Source organism: Pogoniulus pusillus, chromosome 16, assembly GCF_015220805.1.
Source record: "Pogoniulus pusillus isolate bPogPus1 chromosome 16, bPogPus1.pri, whole genome shotgun sequence".
NCBI lineage: Eukaryota > Metazoa > Chordata > Aves > Piciformes > Lybiidae > Pogoniulus > Pogoniulus pusillus.
The window spans coordinates 12,284,644-12,303,010 of NC_087279.1; the positions used below are offsets into that span (position 1 = coordinate 12,284,644).

Here is an 18,367-nt window from a genome sequence, read left to right on the forward strand (position 1 = left end):
GGAGTGTTGGTATATGCTGCATGTTTTATGTTCCTCAACTGCATTCTTGTTTCTCTGTGCAGCACAGCTGGCAACTTGAGAAGGGTTTTATTCCAAGTTCAGCCATCCTTATTGACACCAGTACAAGCCACAACATACTTAGAAGTCTTTTGATTTCGGTTGTCACTACTACATGCCACTAAGAAAAGGCCAGAGCATGAGTTAGGACAGATAGAACCCAGCCCGGCTGCTGCCCTGAGGGATAAGAAAAAAAGGTTTTGCAAATGCATTAGCAACAAAAAGAAAGCCATGGAAAATGTCCACCCTTTATTGGATGCAGGAGACAACGCTCTGAACAAGGAAAAGCCTGAGGTACTTAAAGCCTTCTTTGCCTCTGTCTTTAATAGTCAGGCCCATTATGCTCAGGGTATTCAGTCTCCTGAAAGGGCCGGAGAAGCAACATCAACTCCGGTAATCCAGAAGGAAGCAGTTAAGGACCTCTTCTGCTACCTGGACTCTCACAAGCCCCTGGGGCCGGATGGGATTTACCCAAGAGTGCTGTGGGAGCTAGCAGAAGAGCTTGCCAAGTTGCTTCCATCATCTATTAGCAGTCCTGGTTAACAGGGAGGTGCCAGGCAATTGGGTGCACTTGCATGGCAAATGCAGCACCAGGCCCAGTGAGCATGGGTTCATGAAAGGGCAGGTTCTGCTTGACTAACTTCGTCTCCTTCTATGACCAGGTGACATGCCCAGTGGATGAGGGAAAGGCTGTTGGATACTGTCTACCTGGACTTCAGCATAAGCCTTTGACACCTGCTCTCACAGCATTTTTTTGGAGAAACCTGCAGCCCAAGGATGCCCAGGTGAGCTCTGCTGGACTGAAAACTGGCTGGGCAGTGATGCCCAGAGAGTTGTGATAAATGGAGTTAAATCCTGTCGGTGGCGGGTCAAAAGTGGGTATTATACCTCAGAGGAGGAGGAGGCTTAGTGCAGAAGACAAAATAGAGAGACAGGTTTATACATTAGCTTGAAGAATTTTGGTTATCTAGCTCCTCTTAATGTCCTGATTTGTACTGTTGCTGTTCAGAGTCTAGCATTAAGAAGTTTAGATCCAGTAGATGCTCTCCCCTTGCTCTTTTTAACAGTTGCTGTTAGACATGGAAGTAGAAAAATGGGACTTGTGGGCCAGAAGCACTGCTGCTTTTGAAATTGAATGTGCTGTTACAGTCTTCTTATCTATTGCTGCTTAAGAATCTGAAAGAGTCTGGAACTTCTGTTTACACTAAGCCTAAAATCTGTCTGGAAGACTTCAGCTCAGTGTATTACTAAACTTAAGTTCGTTACACTTGGGTCTTTGTTATTTGCAGGTGTGGGGTTGGTTGGTTGGTTTGGGTTGTTTGTTTTCCTGTGTGTTTTTTTAGGGTTTGCTTTTGTTTTTTGCTTTAGTGCATTGAGTGTGCTTGGAGATTTTTGTCGGGTTTTGTTTCCTCGATTGGGTTTTGTTTGGTGTTTTTTGGCATACACAGAAGGAAGCAAGATAGCCGTCTTCCTGCAGGATGATTTACCTCAGTTTTGGTTGTCCTTCTCCTGAAGTCAGGGCAGGTTTGCCCTCAGTTTCCTAAAGGGATCGCTGCCTCTCAGAGACGTTTCCAAAGATCTCTTGCAATCAGGGCCCGTCAGACAATGCTGCCTAATGTAGTTAGTGTCTCTTGTAAGCCCGTGTGCAGTTCTGCGAGTGTGCAACACCTGCTTGCCTAGCGGAAAGCCCTCGCTGAGCCTTAGCTTTGGCAGCTGAGCAGACAGGGGTGCCCAGTTACTTGGGCAGCTAGGCGCACACGCCCGGAGCACTGCTCACGTTGTGGCACCGTGCGCCTCCGTGCCCGCCGCCTGCTTCCCGCCCACCCTGCCCGACAGTGCTGGCACCGCCCCGCCTGACGCCATCGCGGCGCGACGGCGGCGCCTGAGTGCTCGGCCGGCGGGGCAGGGAGGGGGCCGATGAGCTCGCAGGATGTGCTCGGCCAGACCACCCGGCTGGCCTCTTCCAGCGCCTTGCTGCAGGTGCTCCTTCCCCCCCTCCTCCTCCGCGGTGCCCGGCGGGAGCCGCCTCAGCCTCGCTCGGCCCGCAGGTGCTTCCCGTGCGGCTTCCTCCACAGGTGCTGTTCCGAGTGGTCACCTTCGGGCTGAACGCGTTCACTCTGCGCTACCTCTCCAGAGAGCTGATCGGCGTGGTCAACGTGAGGTGAGGAGGAAGAGCACCTGGGTGGGAAGACCGTGTCCCGCATCCTGACTGCGCTGTTCTAAAGCCTGACTTACGTAAGGCTTCCCCAGGAACAGGGCTCTCGGCTCAAGGATAGGGCTCTAAGTGCCTGTGCTTGCGGCACTCTCCGGGTTTATGGTCTGTAGGGTGTGTCGCTAATAAGATTTTGCCTAACGCTCTTTAATATACGGATTAGTGTTTTACAGTGTTTGGTTGTTGAATGGCTCAGAGTTTGTTTTGACCTTTGATAGTCTCAGTTTCAGTTACTGCTGGTCTGTCTTCATTTCAAGCCGTCAGCTTGCTGAAAAGCAAGACGCAATTGCATGTCAGGCGCTGTTACTATGTAATAAATTTTCCAAGGCCATCTTTGGCTTATATCGTGCTTGAAATATTTCTGCCATTGGAATAATCACATGTAACTCTTTACCTTTGTTTTAAGGAGATAGTAATACACCTTGTAGCACCATGGGGTTTTTGGATACCCGTTAGATTTCTGTCAGGCAGTCTCATGTAAAACTTGTTAGCGATGCTACTGCATGAAGGATTTCAGAAACAGTGTTTAAAGAAATAATCTTATGGTGGTTTTTTTTTCTCCCCCCCTTCTCCTATCTTCTTTAGGCTGGCTCTACTGTACTCAACAGTTGTATTCCTAGCCAGGGAAGCATTCCGCAGAGCTTGTTTGAGTGGAAGTACGAAACGAAACTGGACCAAAACAATTAATCTGTTGTGGCTGACGTAAGATGCCTTCTAAAATTTATTTATTTGGAACTTAATTCTAATTCTTGCCTGAGAGCTCAAAAAATGAGAATAATTGTTTACTGAGGTAATGGTTTTAGTGTTGAGCATTTAATAGCTTCAATCATGTTTCAGGACTGATGCAAGAAGCTGGTTGAATATGTTGCTTTAGCATATGGATTTGGTCTGGTTTTGGAGCAGGTAGGAAAGTGCATTGGCAACTGTTTGTTCTGTTGCTTAGCCTGGAGTTTGAGTTCTGTTGTAGCTGTTACAAGACAACTCTGATGCACATATACGTAGCCCTCTTCTTTGTTCCTCTGCCTTCTCAGTCATCTTCTTTTATTACCTGATGTGCATATATGAAGCTGCTTTATAGTTATTTCTTTTTTATCTTCTCCCCTCAAATGGATTTTTTTCAAGATCTTGAGCCTTGATGTGGCTTTTTGACTCAGCACCGTAAATGTGTTGGGTAGAAGATGTGAAGAGGTGAAAGAGAGTTGAAATTAACAGGGTTTAAACAGGACTGCTTCTTTCAACTGCAGTGCTATTTATTGAAAAAATCGATAGGTTAAATTTTATGTGAGGCTGCGGCCAGAAAGTGTAATTGCACATTGGAGCAGATCTTAAGAGTAGTTTCTCCCTCCTGGTTCATGGACACAGCTCTCTGCTACTACTTCCCTGTCAAGTCTGGCAGCTGTGCAGCCACAATTAGATGGGTTGGGAAGTAAATTTACCTGTCTTTGACATGGCGGAAAGCCACCCCTGCGTGACAAAAGAGCAGTCTCCCATCGGATCACCCTACTGACTTTTCTTGGAAATGCACAGCTATTAGTTGGATCTGTCCCAAGAAGGGGCATTGTATGTAATCATCTGCATCCAGGTGTAAAGAGGGATTGTCCCCTTCAAGGATGAGTTTAATACCCATAGCTGAAATGTGTTAGATCTGTTCCTTTTGCCTCATAATCAGTTTTCTGCTATTTGGCAGCCTTTCAAGTGGGCTTTAAATGACAGAGTTAACAATAACTGTGCGTCCCTTTTTCTTTCTAATTTTTTTTCCTCATAGAGAAGCATAACTTAAAAGGAAGATTAATTTTCTTGAAGGATCTGAAAAGTTGCCTTAGCTTGACATCAGATACCTTAGGGATGTGATAATAATGATGTAAAACTTCCTGCGTGCTGCCAGAAGCTTTGTGTTCCTGAAGCAATGTCAGGAGAAGGTAATACACATCTGCACTTGTGCCTGCCTTGGCTATTTAGCTCCAGTCACCGACTGAAGTGTCTCAGAACTACAGTAGCATATTGTGAACTGACATACCTGAGGTGCAGTCATGCATTATCTTCTCCTCACTCTGCTGTCAGTCTCTGAAGGTCCCAGGATTTTTGAAAGAGTGAAGCTAGCAGTTGGAGTGGTGGCATCTTCATCTGTTACAGCAAGATCCAGCAAAACTGGTCTGCCAAACCTCTGGTAACCACGGACTATGAAAGTCTCAGCACTGACCAGTGTGAAGTATTCCTCAGGCTGATAGGATTAGGTTTGTTTGGCTCTAAGGAACAAGAAACGTGGACAGCTGACCTTGTGTTAGATTTTTTTTTTTTTTTTTTTTTAGTAGAAAATAGAGAAAACAGAAAAATGTTTCCTGTGTCTTGCGAAAGAAAGCCTTGGAGGTATTCATTTTAAAAGTATTCTTGGCATGGTAACAGTGGAAATTTAATTAAAAGCTCTGAGAGGTTTAGTTGTTTGGTTTAAAAAATATTATGGCAATATGTGAAAATTTAATTTTTTTTTTTCCCTTCTCAAGTAACATTTCTTTTGATTGTATTTGTTAACTTTTCAGAGTCCCTCTTGGTGGTTTTTGGTCTCTTTTTTTGGGCTTAGTCTGGATACACTTGCTGGAAGTACCTGATTCTTCTGTGGTTCCACATTATCAGGCTGGTGTAGTGGCATTTGGTTTGTCTGCAGTTATCGAGCTTCTGGGAGAACCATTCTGGGTTTTAGCACAAGCTCATTTGTTTGTGAGACTTAAGGTTAGTGAAGTACATGGGGTTGTGTGTGTGGATTATATTTCTCTATTGAGAAAAACAAATTCCTGAACTAGATCTTTGTATATTCAGGCATGTAGAAAACCACAGGACTGTGTGTACTGCTTAGTAACCCTAGTGAACACTTAGTGAACCTTAGTGAAACTCAGTTTTAGCTGCAGGAAGTGACACATAGCTTCCACAGTTTTGCATTTCAGTTGATTGTTGTTGTGAAATTGAAATATGACAATTGAGAATGTGATTGTCTCAAGCAAAATTTTCTCCTTTATGTCCCATACAAAGGACTGGGAAATTGCAATGGAGAAATTATGAAATGCAGGAATAGAAAACAGAGAAAAATTACAATCTAAGATGACCAGCTCAGCAGACAGGATCTCTGTCAGAAAGTCACAGTGACTTTGGAAGTCTTATATTCTGTGTGTGAAATTAATGTGCTTTAAGTCCATGGCAGAAAATAATCTCCATTTTCCTTTTCTTAAAGGTAATTGCTGAAAGCCTTTCTGTGGTGTCAAAATGCATTTTGACAGTTATTTTGGTAGTCCTTTATCCTCACTGGGGTCTCTACATTTTTTCCTTGGCTCAGGTAATTTTCCTGTGTTTTTTCTATAAATTCTTAATTCATCTGAATTTTTGTTTGCTGCTGCTGTTGATACTTTGCCTGTTGAATAACTTTTGAGGAGGTGAGAGAAAATGCTTCAGGGAGATAAAAGTTTTAGCAGCTGTATTTGGTATTTTTCTGATAGTGGTTACTGACTTGGCACTCACCCTGAGCAGTTCAGTGGATATATAAGAAAGCACCTTCTGCCTGTGAAGGTGTGTTTTCCACATAAGGTTATATTTCTCTGTTAGGAATTTTATGATAACTCAGATACACTTCTGGTGCTTGAAGACTGTTCACCACCTATCATACTTTGCATTCTGCTGTGTAGGAGATTATAGTCACAGGTCATTTTATCAGCCTGTACCTCCAACCTGTATCAGGATGTGCTGCCCATGTGTAATGTACTTGGATTAAAGCTATTTCTTTACTACAATGAAGAAGGGCTGTACTGACTCCTGGAGAGTTGGGTTGTCATCTATTAAAGGTCAGTTTGCCTAGAAATGTGATCCACTTCAGATGTGGACATTTGGCAGGGTTTTGTTTAGTTTTTGCAGTGGCTGTCCTAGATAGTGTACAACTGATCAAAGAGAGAGTCCTGGTGTGGAAGCTACTGTGTCAGATTGGTTTTTGGCTCAATAACTGCTTTATAACTGGAGTTTAACCACACTGAATAGAAATAAAAGTTGGCAAAGGGTCATAGTAATGTATAAATGAAAAAGAAAATTGCCAGCATTCCTGGGGCATTCATGTCTTTATCTCCTTTAAAATTTGATAGGAGTAAGGACTAATTTTTGCTCTCACTGAGTTTGGAACTCTAGCATGTAATTCTGGATTGCAAGTTTATTTTGTATCACTGATCATTTTTCTTTTCTCCTCCCTTCTCTAGCTTTTATATGTCAGTGTTCTAGTAATGTGCTATATAATTTATTTTATGGTGTTTCTGGGGTCTCCTGAAGCAACAAAGAAGTCATTTCCAGTTGCTAGAATGAAAGCCCTATTACCTACCTTAGTGGAAGATGAGGTAGGTTGCCCAGTGATTTTTTTGTTTTGTTTTGATTTTTATCTTGAGTGAGCTTTGAAAATAAGATAAGTCTGAGATAATGGAGTGATTTTGAGGGTGTCTCTGCACTGCAGATAATGGCTGATTGAAAAAAAAAAAATAACCCTACATTCAAATGGTTTGTGGTTTGTACCAATAAAAATACTTCTCAGAAAAACATTATGAAACTTCTTTGTTGTTAGGGACTTATTGCTGACTTATCTTATTGTATCTTTGCACAAACCATTAACTGGAGATGAAACATCTGCAGTGGGTGGGGGAATGACCAGGTGGATCTGGGACAGGAAAGAAAACAGAACTGTTTTATCATATTGTTTTTGCTACTTGGACTTTTCCACAAAATAAACACTGTGGAACACAGCATCTTGCAGCTACTCTGATGTCATCTCAAAATAAGCCAAGAATGAAATGAAAACTGACAGTAAGAAAGAAGACATTTTGAAAAAAGATTTGCAGATTGGAAAGATAAAGGTAGTTGCAAGAGTGGTGGGAGAGCATGAAGAGATTTCTGTGTACAGTGAATGTGAAAGTTATATTGGATACTAAACAGCACAGGTTTTTTTGTTTTCCATTCTCTTTGACTAGATCAGATTGGTGTTTGTATTTAGCAATATTTTAGAGGAGTTGTTAGGAGCTATGACATTGTGGGCTTTCCTTATCAGTACAGTTAGAACTAGCCAGGAGTATTGGTATATTCTGTTTCTACTCTGCAGTTTCAAGCATGCTTATTACATTCAGTACTTTTTTTTGCAGACCTTTGTTAACTGGAAGGAAGCACGGTTAACTTGGAGTTTCTTCAAACAGTCCTTCTTGAAACAGATTTTGACAGAAGGTGAGGCTTGACATCTGATACTGATGGAGAAAGGCTAGTGAATGCTGTTTACAAAACTAAGAAGCTGGGGTGGAGGTGAGCATGCAGTGCTTCAGACTGGAAGATATGTCTGGAGAGGGCAGAGATGAGTGGCAGAGAGGGATCTGGGAGTGCTGGTTGACAACTAGCTGAACATGAGCCATCAGTGTGCCCAGGTGGCATGGAAGCCCAATGGTGTTTTGGCCTGTATCAGGAACAGTGTGGTCAGCAGGACTAGGGATGTAATTCTGCCCCTGTACTCAGCACTGGTGAGGCCTCACCTCAAGTACCATGTGCAGCTCTGAGCCACTCACTTCAAGAAAGATACTGAGGTGCTGGAGCGGGTCCAGAGGAGAGCAACGAAGGTGCTCTTCTGGTGAAGGGACTGGAGGAAAAATCTTATGAGGAGAGGCTGAGTGAGCTGGGGTTGCTTATCCTGGAGAAGAGCAGACTCAGGGGGAACCTTACCACACAACTACCTGAAAGGAAGTTGTAGTCAGATGGGGGTTGGGCTCTTCTTCCATGCAACTTGTGCCCAGATGAGAGGGCATGGCCTGAAGCTGTGCCAGGGGAGGTTTAGGTTGAATGTTAGGAAGCACTTCCTCATAGAAAGAGTAGTTAGACACTGGAATGGACTGCCCAGGGCAGTGGTGGAGTCACCATCCCTGAAGATGCTTAAGAAGAGATTGGATGCGGTGTGGTCTAGTTGATGTGGTGGTGTTAGGTCATAGGATGGGCTTGATCTCTGAGATCTATTCCAGCCTCAGTCATTTTGTGATTCTGTGATTGTTGGCGGCAAAGGTTACTAACCTAGCTGAAGTGCTGACTTACTTGACTTTGTCTCTTGAATACTTAATGTTGGAAGTGCCCAAAAAAGTACTGGGAAAGATTCAGGGACTTGTTCTTGAGTTGGTTTTTTTTTTGAACTTACAGGTGAACGATATGTGATGACTTTTCTGAATGTGCTGAATTTTGGAGATCAAGGTAAGTGTGATGATATTGTCTTTTCTTAGTCATTGCTCTTCAGAAAGTTCTGAAAATTAAGTATTGAAGATAACTTGAAAATGCCTTTGTGTCTTTGAGATACATTTAGGTGAATGATTGATAGATAGAAAAGAACATAACTGAAGATTTTGGACTTTGGATTTTTAATTTGAATAAAAACTTTTCCATTGGATGTATGGATGATACCAGAGGTCTTGTTTCTTTCTAACAAAACTTCATGTGTACCTCACACATCTGTTGTGTTACGGTTGTCTGTTATTTTTGTAGTTCTGTTTTTCTGCTGGTTTCCTGTCTTCATTTTGAGTCTGTGTTAGCTGTTATAGCAAGAATATCATCATTTGTAGCATTGTATCTCAAAACTGGACAATGTTCTTTAGAATAATTCAGTGTAGTTACCGAGTAGTGTATGGCAGTAGCCCTTCAGATGACTGAGTTGCCAACACCTTGTGTCTTTATAGATTGAAGAAGGAAAATAGGCTGTAATTGTTGGCCAACTGTTGGAATTTTCTTGGACAGTGTGTATTTCTTGTAATTACTGGCAGTAGTATGTTGCCTACCATAAATAGTGAGCATATGTGCTTGCCACCAGCAACTGTGGCTGCTGCTGATCCTGCTCCCTTGCGGAACAATTGAGCTGCCTCTTGCTTGAAAGGTCTTGAAAAGAGCAATGAGTACAAATGTGTCTGTACTTTCAAAATCTTGAGAAATATTTTGGTTCCTTTCCAAGTCCAATGAAATAATCCAGAACGTTATTACATGATTTCACTGTGAATATGTGAAGCACTTCTCCATATGCCTGACTTCATATGCTCTCAGTGACTGTACTCTGTGTGTATGGATAGATGTACACACATGCATAGATGCTGTAGTACATTTGGAACAGCATCTTGCTGAGGATGGAGGTGCTTGTAAAATGTCATTTAGCATTGCTCTTCTGTTTCAGTGGAAGTAAAAAGAAAGAACAACCTCCCAGTAAAAATAACTTTCTCTTCTGAATCAGTAAATCCTTACCATTCTTATTCTCATTTAGTGAAATTCGTGATGACCTTTTACAGCTCTTCCCATAGGGGAAGTTAAATGTGACTTGGTGCTGTGACTAGACTCGCATCTTTGCAGTTGATGCTGTTGCTCTAGATGGTAACATACATGAGCAAACCATTGTAATTCTGAGTTGTGATTGCTGGGACTGCCAGAAAGTTTAGGGAGCACTGCTTTAATGTTGCATTGAACTTCTCTTTCTTTGATGGAAATAAATTAGAATTCATGTTCTTGTTAAGGCCTTGGAATTAAAATGTGCCAAAAGCTACAGATTACTGCTGTCTTGTTCTGTGGTGTGTGCTTGTAATGGGTTTTGTTTTTCTTTCAAGGTGTATATGATATCGTGAATAACCTTGGTTCCCTGGTGGCCAGGTTTGTCTTTTTGCCTATTGAGGAGAGTTTTTATGTCTTTTTTGCTAAAATGTTGGAAAGAGGGAAGAATGTAAAGGACCAGAAGCAGGTATGCTGGTTTTGGGTTATTTGGAGCAGTTACAACTGCTGTTTGTACTTTTCCTTGAACAGACACATTCATGCCTTGTGTAAAACTTGAAATTAATGAAACACAGAATGGAATTAGAGATATGTATAAAATGTTGGGTGTTAGGACCACATGTGTGGTAAATTCAGTAAGAAAGGAAAACTTTCATACCTTTTTTACACTGCAGACTGATAGTTTGTGTATTTTTTCCTGTCACTGAGTACTTGTTCTTTTTTCTTTCTTTTCCAGGATGATGTTGCTATGGCTGCAAATGTATTAGAATTACTGTTGAAACTTGTGCTTCTGATTGGCCTTACCATCACAGTTTTTGGCTATGCCTATTCTCAGTTGGCTCTGGATATTTATGGAGGTTCTTTGCTCAGTTCTGGAACAGGTAAAGATTTACAGGGTGGACAAGGAAGCCATTCTTTAATAAGAGAGGCTGCAGCTGTTAGGAAATCTTGCATAGATCAAAACATTGTTTCTGTGAAACTCCTCTCGATTTCAATGTCTTAGCTTGGCTGAGTGGTTTTTATGGTGATAAACCATGTAATGGCAACAGCCTTACTATAGTTGTACATACAAAAGTAGTTTTTACAAATCTGTCTACAGAAGCAGTCAAGGAATTCATAGGTCACCTTGGATTGTCAGGAGACAAAGCAGAGGTTCACTGAATTCCTTCTTGATATGTAAATACCAACTTGTAGTCTGAAGTTTCCTTGAGTTCTTTCAGTGGTTTGTCAGTTTACCTACAGTACCTCCTGCTAGGAAAAACAATCTGCTTTTTGTAGTTGAGCCCTGCATAATGGCTCAGTTCCTAACTGAGCTGTTTTGTGTGAAGATCTAGCAACTCCTTAGAGGAGCTTTTTTGTTGTGTTTCTGTCTGGAAGTGTTGCCCGTGTGCCATCATGGCAAAGTTCTAGCTTGCGTTTTCTTTGTCACACCTATTAAAGTCAAGAGAAAGGTAAGAGAAAATGGAAGCATGTGTCAGCTTGTTGAACAGCCTTTCTGTTTTTCTTACTGTTGTGTTCAAAATACACTATTTATTACTTTTAGCACCACATAATAACTATTGGATTAATTTCCACAAACTTCTGTACAGTAGGAGGCTTGGGTTATGATAAATACTACTTTTTTAATTAGAAAATACCTTTAAATATTTTTTTTTTGATGGATATATTTCCTGTAACAACTAGTATTTTTTGGGTAGTTTGGGTTTTTTGTTGTTTGGGTTGTTTTTCCTGTTTTCTTTGTGTTCTTGTCGAGATACCTAGGCAGGGAACCTTTTTCAAGTTAACTTATTGTCATTATTTCATGATAATTTTTATTTCCTCATGTAAAACCAATGCAGTTTTACAAAAGAAATAATAATTTACTTATCATTCTGATGTTGATTGTTTTTTTTAGGTCCAGATCTCCTCCGATGTTACTCTTTGTATGTCCTATTTCTTGCTATCAATGGAATGACAGAATGTTTTACGTTTGCTTTGATGTGCAAAGAGGAGGTAGACAGGTAGGCAAAAGTGTCCCCAGAATATTCATATAATTAATCTTGATGTGGTCTGCTTGGAGATCAGTATGTAAACAGAACAATTGTTTTGCATGAATATATGCTTGGAAACGTTTGGGGATTTTTTTCCTCCAAAGACCAAATTTCTTTCTGTGGTTGCTTTAAGAACTATGCTTCTCATCTCCAAAGCCAGATGCAACAGCTGGGCAAGCAAACGTGCACTACTTCTGATTTTTACATGCTTGTATTTGTTGATAAACATTGATCTTAAATTAATTTTAATGAACATATAAGGGGATGAGTGCATTTGAAATCAGGATTAAAATAGCCTACCCTGCTGAACACCAGCTATGTAGTTAGCTGTCTGCTTGTAGACTTATATGTAGAAGCTTTAGCAAATGTTTAAATACTAGAGTAAAAGGGTTAGAAATTAAGACATAATCATATGAATTAGATTTTTTTGTACATCACTAGCTGAAAAAAATAATTAAAATGTGAAGACTTGTGTTCTGTCCATGTGCTTTGAAGTTACAGATTCCAAGACAGGCTATCACTAGAATATCATGAACATTTTGCAACTTAAGATTTTTCATGGGCAGTTACTGTCCATCTGGTACACTCCTGAATGTTCTAAATGGTGGATCTGAATTGAGTGGTTTACCTGCTTTAAGTAGGATGCTGGGCTAGATGACTTGCTGCCTTGGTTGTTTCCTGATTCTGTGTTCATGCTGGGTTGTTGACCAAGGTTCAGTGCCTTCTCAGTGCTGTTATCAAGCTTTTTTGGTTTATATAGCGGCTGTCCATTACAAAGCCTTTCCTAATTAATTTCAGTGAGTTTGATTTCCACAGTCAAAACACTATGTTCTAGACATTCCAAGGGCTGCTTTCAGAAGTGTGAACTTGTTTTCAAAGCCACTGTTTAGAGCAGAAGCTAAATAAAGCATTATCTTGTTGCTGAGCATTCTTTTTCTGTCATACATGCCTTAAATAAAAGAGCAGAAAACACACAAGCTTTTACATTTCTATTCATTGATACTAAATTTGGCTTTCTGAACTGAGTATACAGCTGAAGAGAAAAATAGAACTGCCTGCATATAATGACATTCTTGCTTTAATTTGATGTGTTTTCCATTCTTCCAATGTTTTTTTAGATTAACATGTCCATCCTCCAATTCATCTTCTCCATTAGAAGAGAGTAAGAGAATTTCTGCAAATAAATGTTGCATTTCTTCGAAGATAAAGTTAGTGTATAAATACTGTAACTATTCCTGTTGTAATTTCTTTTTTGTCCCCTAGGTATAATTTTGTCATGCTGGCTTTGTCCTTCACGTTTCTGTGCATCTCTTACTTCTTGACCCAGTGGCATGGTAGCATAGGCTTTATCCTTGCCAACTGCTTTAACATGGGTATTCGAATAGCTCACAGCATGCACTATATCTATGATTACTTCAAAGAGAGCACCTACAGACCTTTGAGAGGCCTGCTTCCCTCACCATTTTTGGTACTTGTTTACATCCTGAGTGGAGTTATCACTGGTTTCTCAGAGGTAAGCATCTTTCTTGTTCTGCTTGCACTGTGAAAGTTCACATCAAGTGACTTCTGTGTCCAGAAGCAGAGCAATCCCATTAGCAAGAAAAGGCTCACGAGGAAAGGCTGAAAGACTCACATTGCAGGCAAGGTACTACAATATTAAGAGATTTTGTCTTAGATATAAAGTTATTTTGTCCACCTGGGGAAGATGGGTTTGGCAAATAAAAGGTAGCCTATTTCTGCTGTCTGTCGATCAGTCCATGTCCTTAGTTTGTAACTGAAATTTTGCAGTAGCACAAAGAAATTACTCAGAGAAAAACAACCAGAAGAACAGAAACGAAAATTGCCAAGAGCACGTTAATCACATTTATTCAATCTACAGGATGGTAATTGCCCAGACTAATTATTATGGAGGTGGTAGCATTTCAATGTACAGAAATCTGGCAGATTGGAAATCTGTTATGCCTTAAGAAGGAGAGATTTGTATTTTGGAATGGAGGATTTCTGGTGAGGCTTTGTAGGAAAACAATGGTGCTAGTACATGGTGCGAAGTAGCAGATTTCCTCATATCTCAATTAACATGTTTATGCATGCCAGATAGTAACAGCTTCCACATGTACTGACTATCTACTGAATGCCTCTTTTTTGCTGAAAGATTTTTTTTCATAAAGCAAGTGTTTGTGACAACTGAAGATGATCAGTAGAATCAGTGCATGTGATAAAACCACACTCAGCTTGTCGGTGGTGTGATGTTAGCAGAATTGGGAGAGATGTTGGACCTTCTTTTTTTTTAATTGAGACAGTCAATCTGCTTTGTGCTGAATTGTTTTCCTGCAGTTGCTTGTTTCCTCTGCTGTAGGTATTCCTCTGCTGTGACAAAGGTTGGATGGCAAGACTGATTCACATCTGCGTGGGGGCTCTGTGCTTTGCAGCAACCATCATTACGATGTTCAGCACAGAAACCAAGCTGATCCACTTTGTCAGAAGCCAATTCCTCTCCCGATACATGAAGAAAGGAACATGACATGTTCAGGCAGAACAGTTCTTGTATGTGCTTGCAGTAAAGGGCTGAATCTTTTTTGCTTAAGATCTGAGTGGAAGAATGTTTGCATGTGTGTTTATTGAAAGAATTGATATTGGACTGGCAATGTAAAAGACTGCAAATCAAGTAGTGTTTTTTCTTTCAAACTGGTCAGTACAGTGAAAGAGAACTGAGATGTTTTCTTTTTGTCCATCATTCTTTCCTAAGCTTTTCTTCAAACAGCCTCTTTGGTAAAGAATGAAGATCTGAGGTACACTTGTCTGATGTAACCTAGGTGACAAACTGAGGAGTACACTTATGAAGGTATCATATGGCATACATCTTAAGATGTAATTAAGAACACTCTTATTTGTCATGGTGGGCTGCTTTAACTGGTTAGAAAATAAATGATCTGACCAAAAAACTCCAGGGGGAAAAAAGAAAGCCAGAAAAAACTTCTAAAAAACCCCCACAAAACAAAAGCTGAAGAAAACACTAGAGAGGGGACCAAGAGCAATGTAACTGTTTCTGAAGTAGCAGATAATGTGGTGCAGAGATTGAGTTGTCAGCGCCTTGAAGCGTGAAGCAGTGAACAGAAAGTCCTGACGTTTATGAGTAAATTAATGTTGGACACAGCATGTGGCCATGCTAGCTGTGTGAGATTATTTCATTCAGCATATTATTCATTTATGAGGGTATTGATTAACTTGTCAGAAGCACTCTCAAGCCTTAGCTACAAGAAAAAAAGGAATTTGGAGTAGTGTTTTGCAGGAGGTGTTAAGTGCAAGCACAGTGATGCTGAAGTTGTAGAAAGTTAATTGTAAAACTTCCTTTATTCTTTTTTTTTTGAGATTTTAGGTGCCAGCACAAATGAATTAGTCTCAATAGAAAGGACTTTGACTTGTTTGTGAAAATGAATGTTAAACATATTAAATAATTTGGGTTTTTTTTTCCAAGGGTTTTTGTATTTATGAAATTTTCATTATTGGATAAAGAAATGCTTCTTTCTGTTGTAAACAGGTTTCCTCAGGTCTTACTCAACCTTTATATTGGGACTTTTTTGGATTTTACTCATCCTTAACCTTTATATTGGGACTTTTTTGGATTTTGGTGTTGGTTGTTTTTTTTTACTTTTGGAAAATCTGGACCATTCAGCAGCGGTAAAATGAGATGTTAGGATGCTGGTTTAGGCTTAGATATATCTGGTGATCTGAAATTGGCAGTTTTGAGGATGTACAAGTGGCAGGTTTATAATGCTTGGTGTTCCCTTTGTGGTGATTGGAAGGACCAAATATGTCAAGTGATGAAAAAGGTGTGCTCAGGCATGTTCAGTTGACAGCATTGGTTTAATTACATAGCAATTCCTCAGATCCTTGGGCTGATTAAAAAATCACTGTCATAACTTAGGGAGTTCATCCTAGTAACCAAAGTTTGCAGAGTGAAACACCTCAGAACAGACCTCCAATATTGTCACCCAGTCCAACGTATCACCAAGCCCTATCCAATCAACTAGACTATGGCACTAAGTTCCTTATCCAGTCTTTTCTTGAACCCCTCCAGGGACAGTGACTGTTAGAAACATTTTATAAACTCTGGTCGTTTTCACTTGGAGAATATCACCAGAGGTGGTTTATGTGAGAATTTAGTGATTGGAAAGTGAAGGCATGGAAGCCAAGAGGTAGCAGTGAGACAAAGAGAAAGGTGTACTTCCCCCAGGTAATGATGGTGTCTCCATAGCCTTGCTGGGAAGGCTAGCAGAGACTTACCGATTCTACTAAACTTGTTATGAAATCTGTCTAAATAAAAACTTCCACTAATTTGTTTGTCAAGTCAGTTTGTCAGTTCTTTGTTTTTTGCTTTTGGTTTTTTTTTCTTGCAGCTTTTTCTTTTAATTTCTCCCAGGTATGGAGTTTATGATGAAGCACAGCTTCATACACTGCAGTGGGCTGACACTTCCTTATTACAAGTTGTAAACGCAGTTCCTTTAATTGTTCAGAATCAAGACAGCTGAAATTATGAACTCATTTTGAGGTCTTTTTCTGCATAACTTAGGGATGTTGTTGTTGGACTGTCTCATTCTTAAAATGAGGAGTACTATATAAAGTGCTTTGGACGTCGAAGAACTTTTCATTCAAAATGAACTTGAGGTCATGCTTTGTTGCCTGGACTTATGATCCCAGCTGTACAGGGGTAGTGCTGCTGCTGGTGTTGTCATAGGGTGATGTGAGGTCTTGCAAATCAAAAAGTGGGTTGTCTAGTCTCACTATTTATTAACATAAATGTTGTGTATGTCTTTAAAGAGAAGCTGCATTTGTAAACCAATTAGGTTAACTTCATACTAGAAAGGTTTGTAAATATCTGTGGCATATCAAATGAAAATGCAATTTTGTATGAACCAGGAAGACACATAAGGTGGCTTAAATATTTATTTGCAAATTAAGGATACATTGCTATTTTAGACTTGGTCTGTAAGCATTTCAGTGATGGTTGGCTGAGTTTTGTTTGTCTATTTTTATTTTTTTTAAATTAATATTTTATTTGGTTTATGTGTCAGGAAATGGCAAGGAGGGAAGGACCAGTGCTATTAGGTGCCTAAAACCACCTCCTATTTCCTCATTTATCCATGTGATCTTGAATGTGAAAGATGTTAATTGCTTTATTTATAAAGTAGCAAGCTCCATAAAACTCAGGGACAAAGTTGGGATTGAACTGTTCAGATTTCCCCTTTGTTTGCAGTTCTGTCAGAAGGATCCTTGTCTATAAATTTGTTGAAGCTACTTTGAAGTGTTTTTCTGAAACCCTTTTGTTTAAGCCAAAGGAAAATGAAACTGGATTTTTTTTGAGAAGTTGCCATTTCATTGTGTGATGTGTGGGGTGTTGTTTGGGGTGTGTTTGTTGATATATATTTTTTTTTTTTAGTACTTGGATTAATGACATTCAAACAACTGTAAGATACAATGGTTATATATCTACAATGATTTCATATTAGAATAATACCAAATAAAATTGGTAAGCATTTTGGGGTTTGTCTTCCAGTTGAGGCTTATTGGAGTGCTGTTTGTATCTTTGGTACAGCCGGTTCTTAAATTGGCTTGGAGGTTTTAGGATTTATCAACCTAGCAGTTTGCATGCCATGCCCTAAGAAACACATTGAGGAAATTCATTGTGCTGTTGTTGTACAAAGTGCCATCGTTAGTCACTTCTTTTCCCTCTTCGCTTTTGTTGAAATGTGTGTATGTAACGATTGGAATGAGAAGGTTTCTTGCTTGCTTTTAAACAGTGAACAGTAAACTGTTCAAGTGGCCAGGAGTAAACTTGATTTTTAATGAAGTTTATTTGCTGAATGATGCTGCAATTGAAATTCTTACTGTTAGGTACTAACCAATTGTTGAGCCATTCTTTTCTGGTATTGTAAATATTTACTTGCATGTAAAGAAGTGGTGGGGGGGATGTCATGTGCACATTTTGGTTTTTTTTTTTTTTTGTAATGTGGAAAGAAAGTAGGAGTTAAAGCTTTTATTTTAATGTTCATTTTGCTTTAGTAGGCATGGAAACTAGTAAATATAAGCTTTGAATGTTGACCACAGTTGAGCAGCCGTAAGAGGCATTGACCTGTTAGTGCATGTGAAAAAATTGCCTGAATGTGAGTGCCTTCAAGTCACCTAGTCCTAATTTGGTGGTATCTGTGTAGTGCTTAAATCTGAATTTTGAAATTCTTTTGGTGGATTTTGTATTTCTAACTGTTTGAACATCATATTTGTTTCAGTGGTTTAATTATCCTTATTTTAAAGATAATACCAAAGAGAGGATCTGGGGCTTTTTGAACCATGTCATTGCATCAATAGATCTGCTGAGATGTAATGATTGTGTTCTGCACAAAATACAGAACTCATTTGCATTCTGATAGTGCTCTGTAAATGCTGTTCATTTCCATTATAAGCTTAAAATGAAGTTTCAAGTTCTCCACATCTGATATACAGCTGGGCCATGAAAACTAAGTGCAAGGCATGCTCAAAAGCATTAGCAGCTGGGGGATCTAAACAGTGATAGGAAGTTATCTCTGTTGAATTTTGGATTATTTCCACAAAAAAGATGCTTGTACTGTAGTTTATGGATCTGAACTGTGGCTTATGCAATATCTTGCTGTGATCTCAAAGGAGGAATGTACCGTGTTTGGCTGGAGTGTCTGTAACTGCACACTGCGATGGGGAGCTTCATTTATGGACTCTGTGTGCAGCTAGGATAGGATAGGATAGTTGAGCT

General features: G+C 39.9%; 1 protein-coding gene across 1 annotated transcript; it reads left to right on the forward strand.

Annotated features, from left to right (window-relative positions):
* The first annotated feature begins 1,887 nt into the window (after positions 1-1,887).
* RFT1 (RFT1 homolog) lies at positions 1,888-15,933 on the forward strand. The gene is made up of 13 exons (XM_064156530.1): positions 1,888-2,037; positions 2,133-2,218; positions 2,855-2,971; positions 4,807-4,996; positions 5,493-5,594; positions 6,499-6,633; positions 7,426-7,504; positions 8,456-8,506; positions 9,895-10,025; positions 10,293-10,437; positions 11,451-11,556; positions 12,850-13,099; positions 13,943-15,933. Exons 1-13 carry the CDS (start codon positions 1,975-1,977, stop codon positions 14,105-14,107), a joined length of 1,620 nt encoding a protein of 539 aa, XP_064012600.1. The 5' UTR covers positions 1,888-1,974; the 3' UTR covers positions 14,108-15,933.
* The last annotated feature ends 2,434 nt before the right edge of the window (positions 15,934-18,367 follow it).

Bases quoted from the DNA above. Each gene is read 5' to 3' on its own strand.
- RFT1 (XM_064156530.1), top strand. From the start codon at position 1,975: ATGAGCTCGCAGGATGTGCTCGGCCAGACCACCCGGCTGGCCTCTTCC. The intron at 10,438-11,450 runs GTAAAGATTTAC...TGTTTTTTTTAG, and splicing joins TTTGCTCAGTTCTGGAACAG to GTCCAGATCTCCTCCGATGT. The intron at 13,100-13,942 runs GTAAGCATCTTT...CCTCTGCTGTAG, and splicing joins TTATCACTGGTTTCTCAGAG to GTATTCCTCTGCTGTGACAA.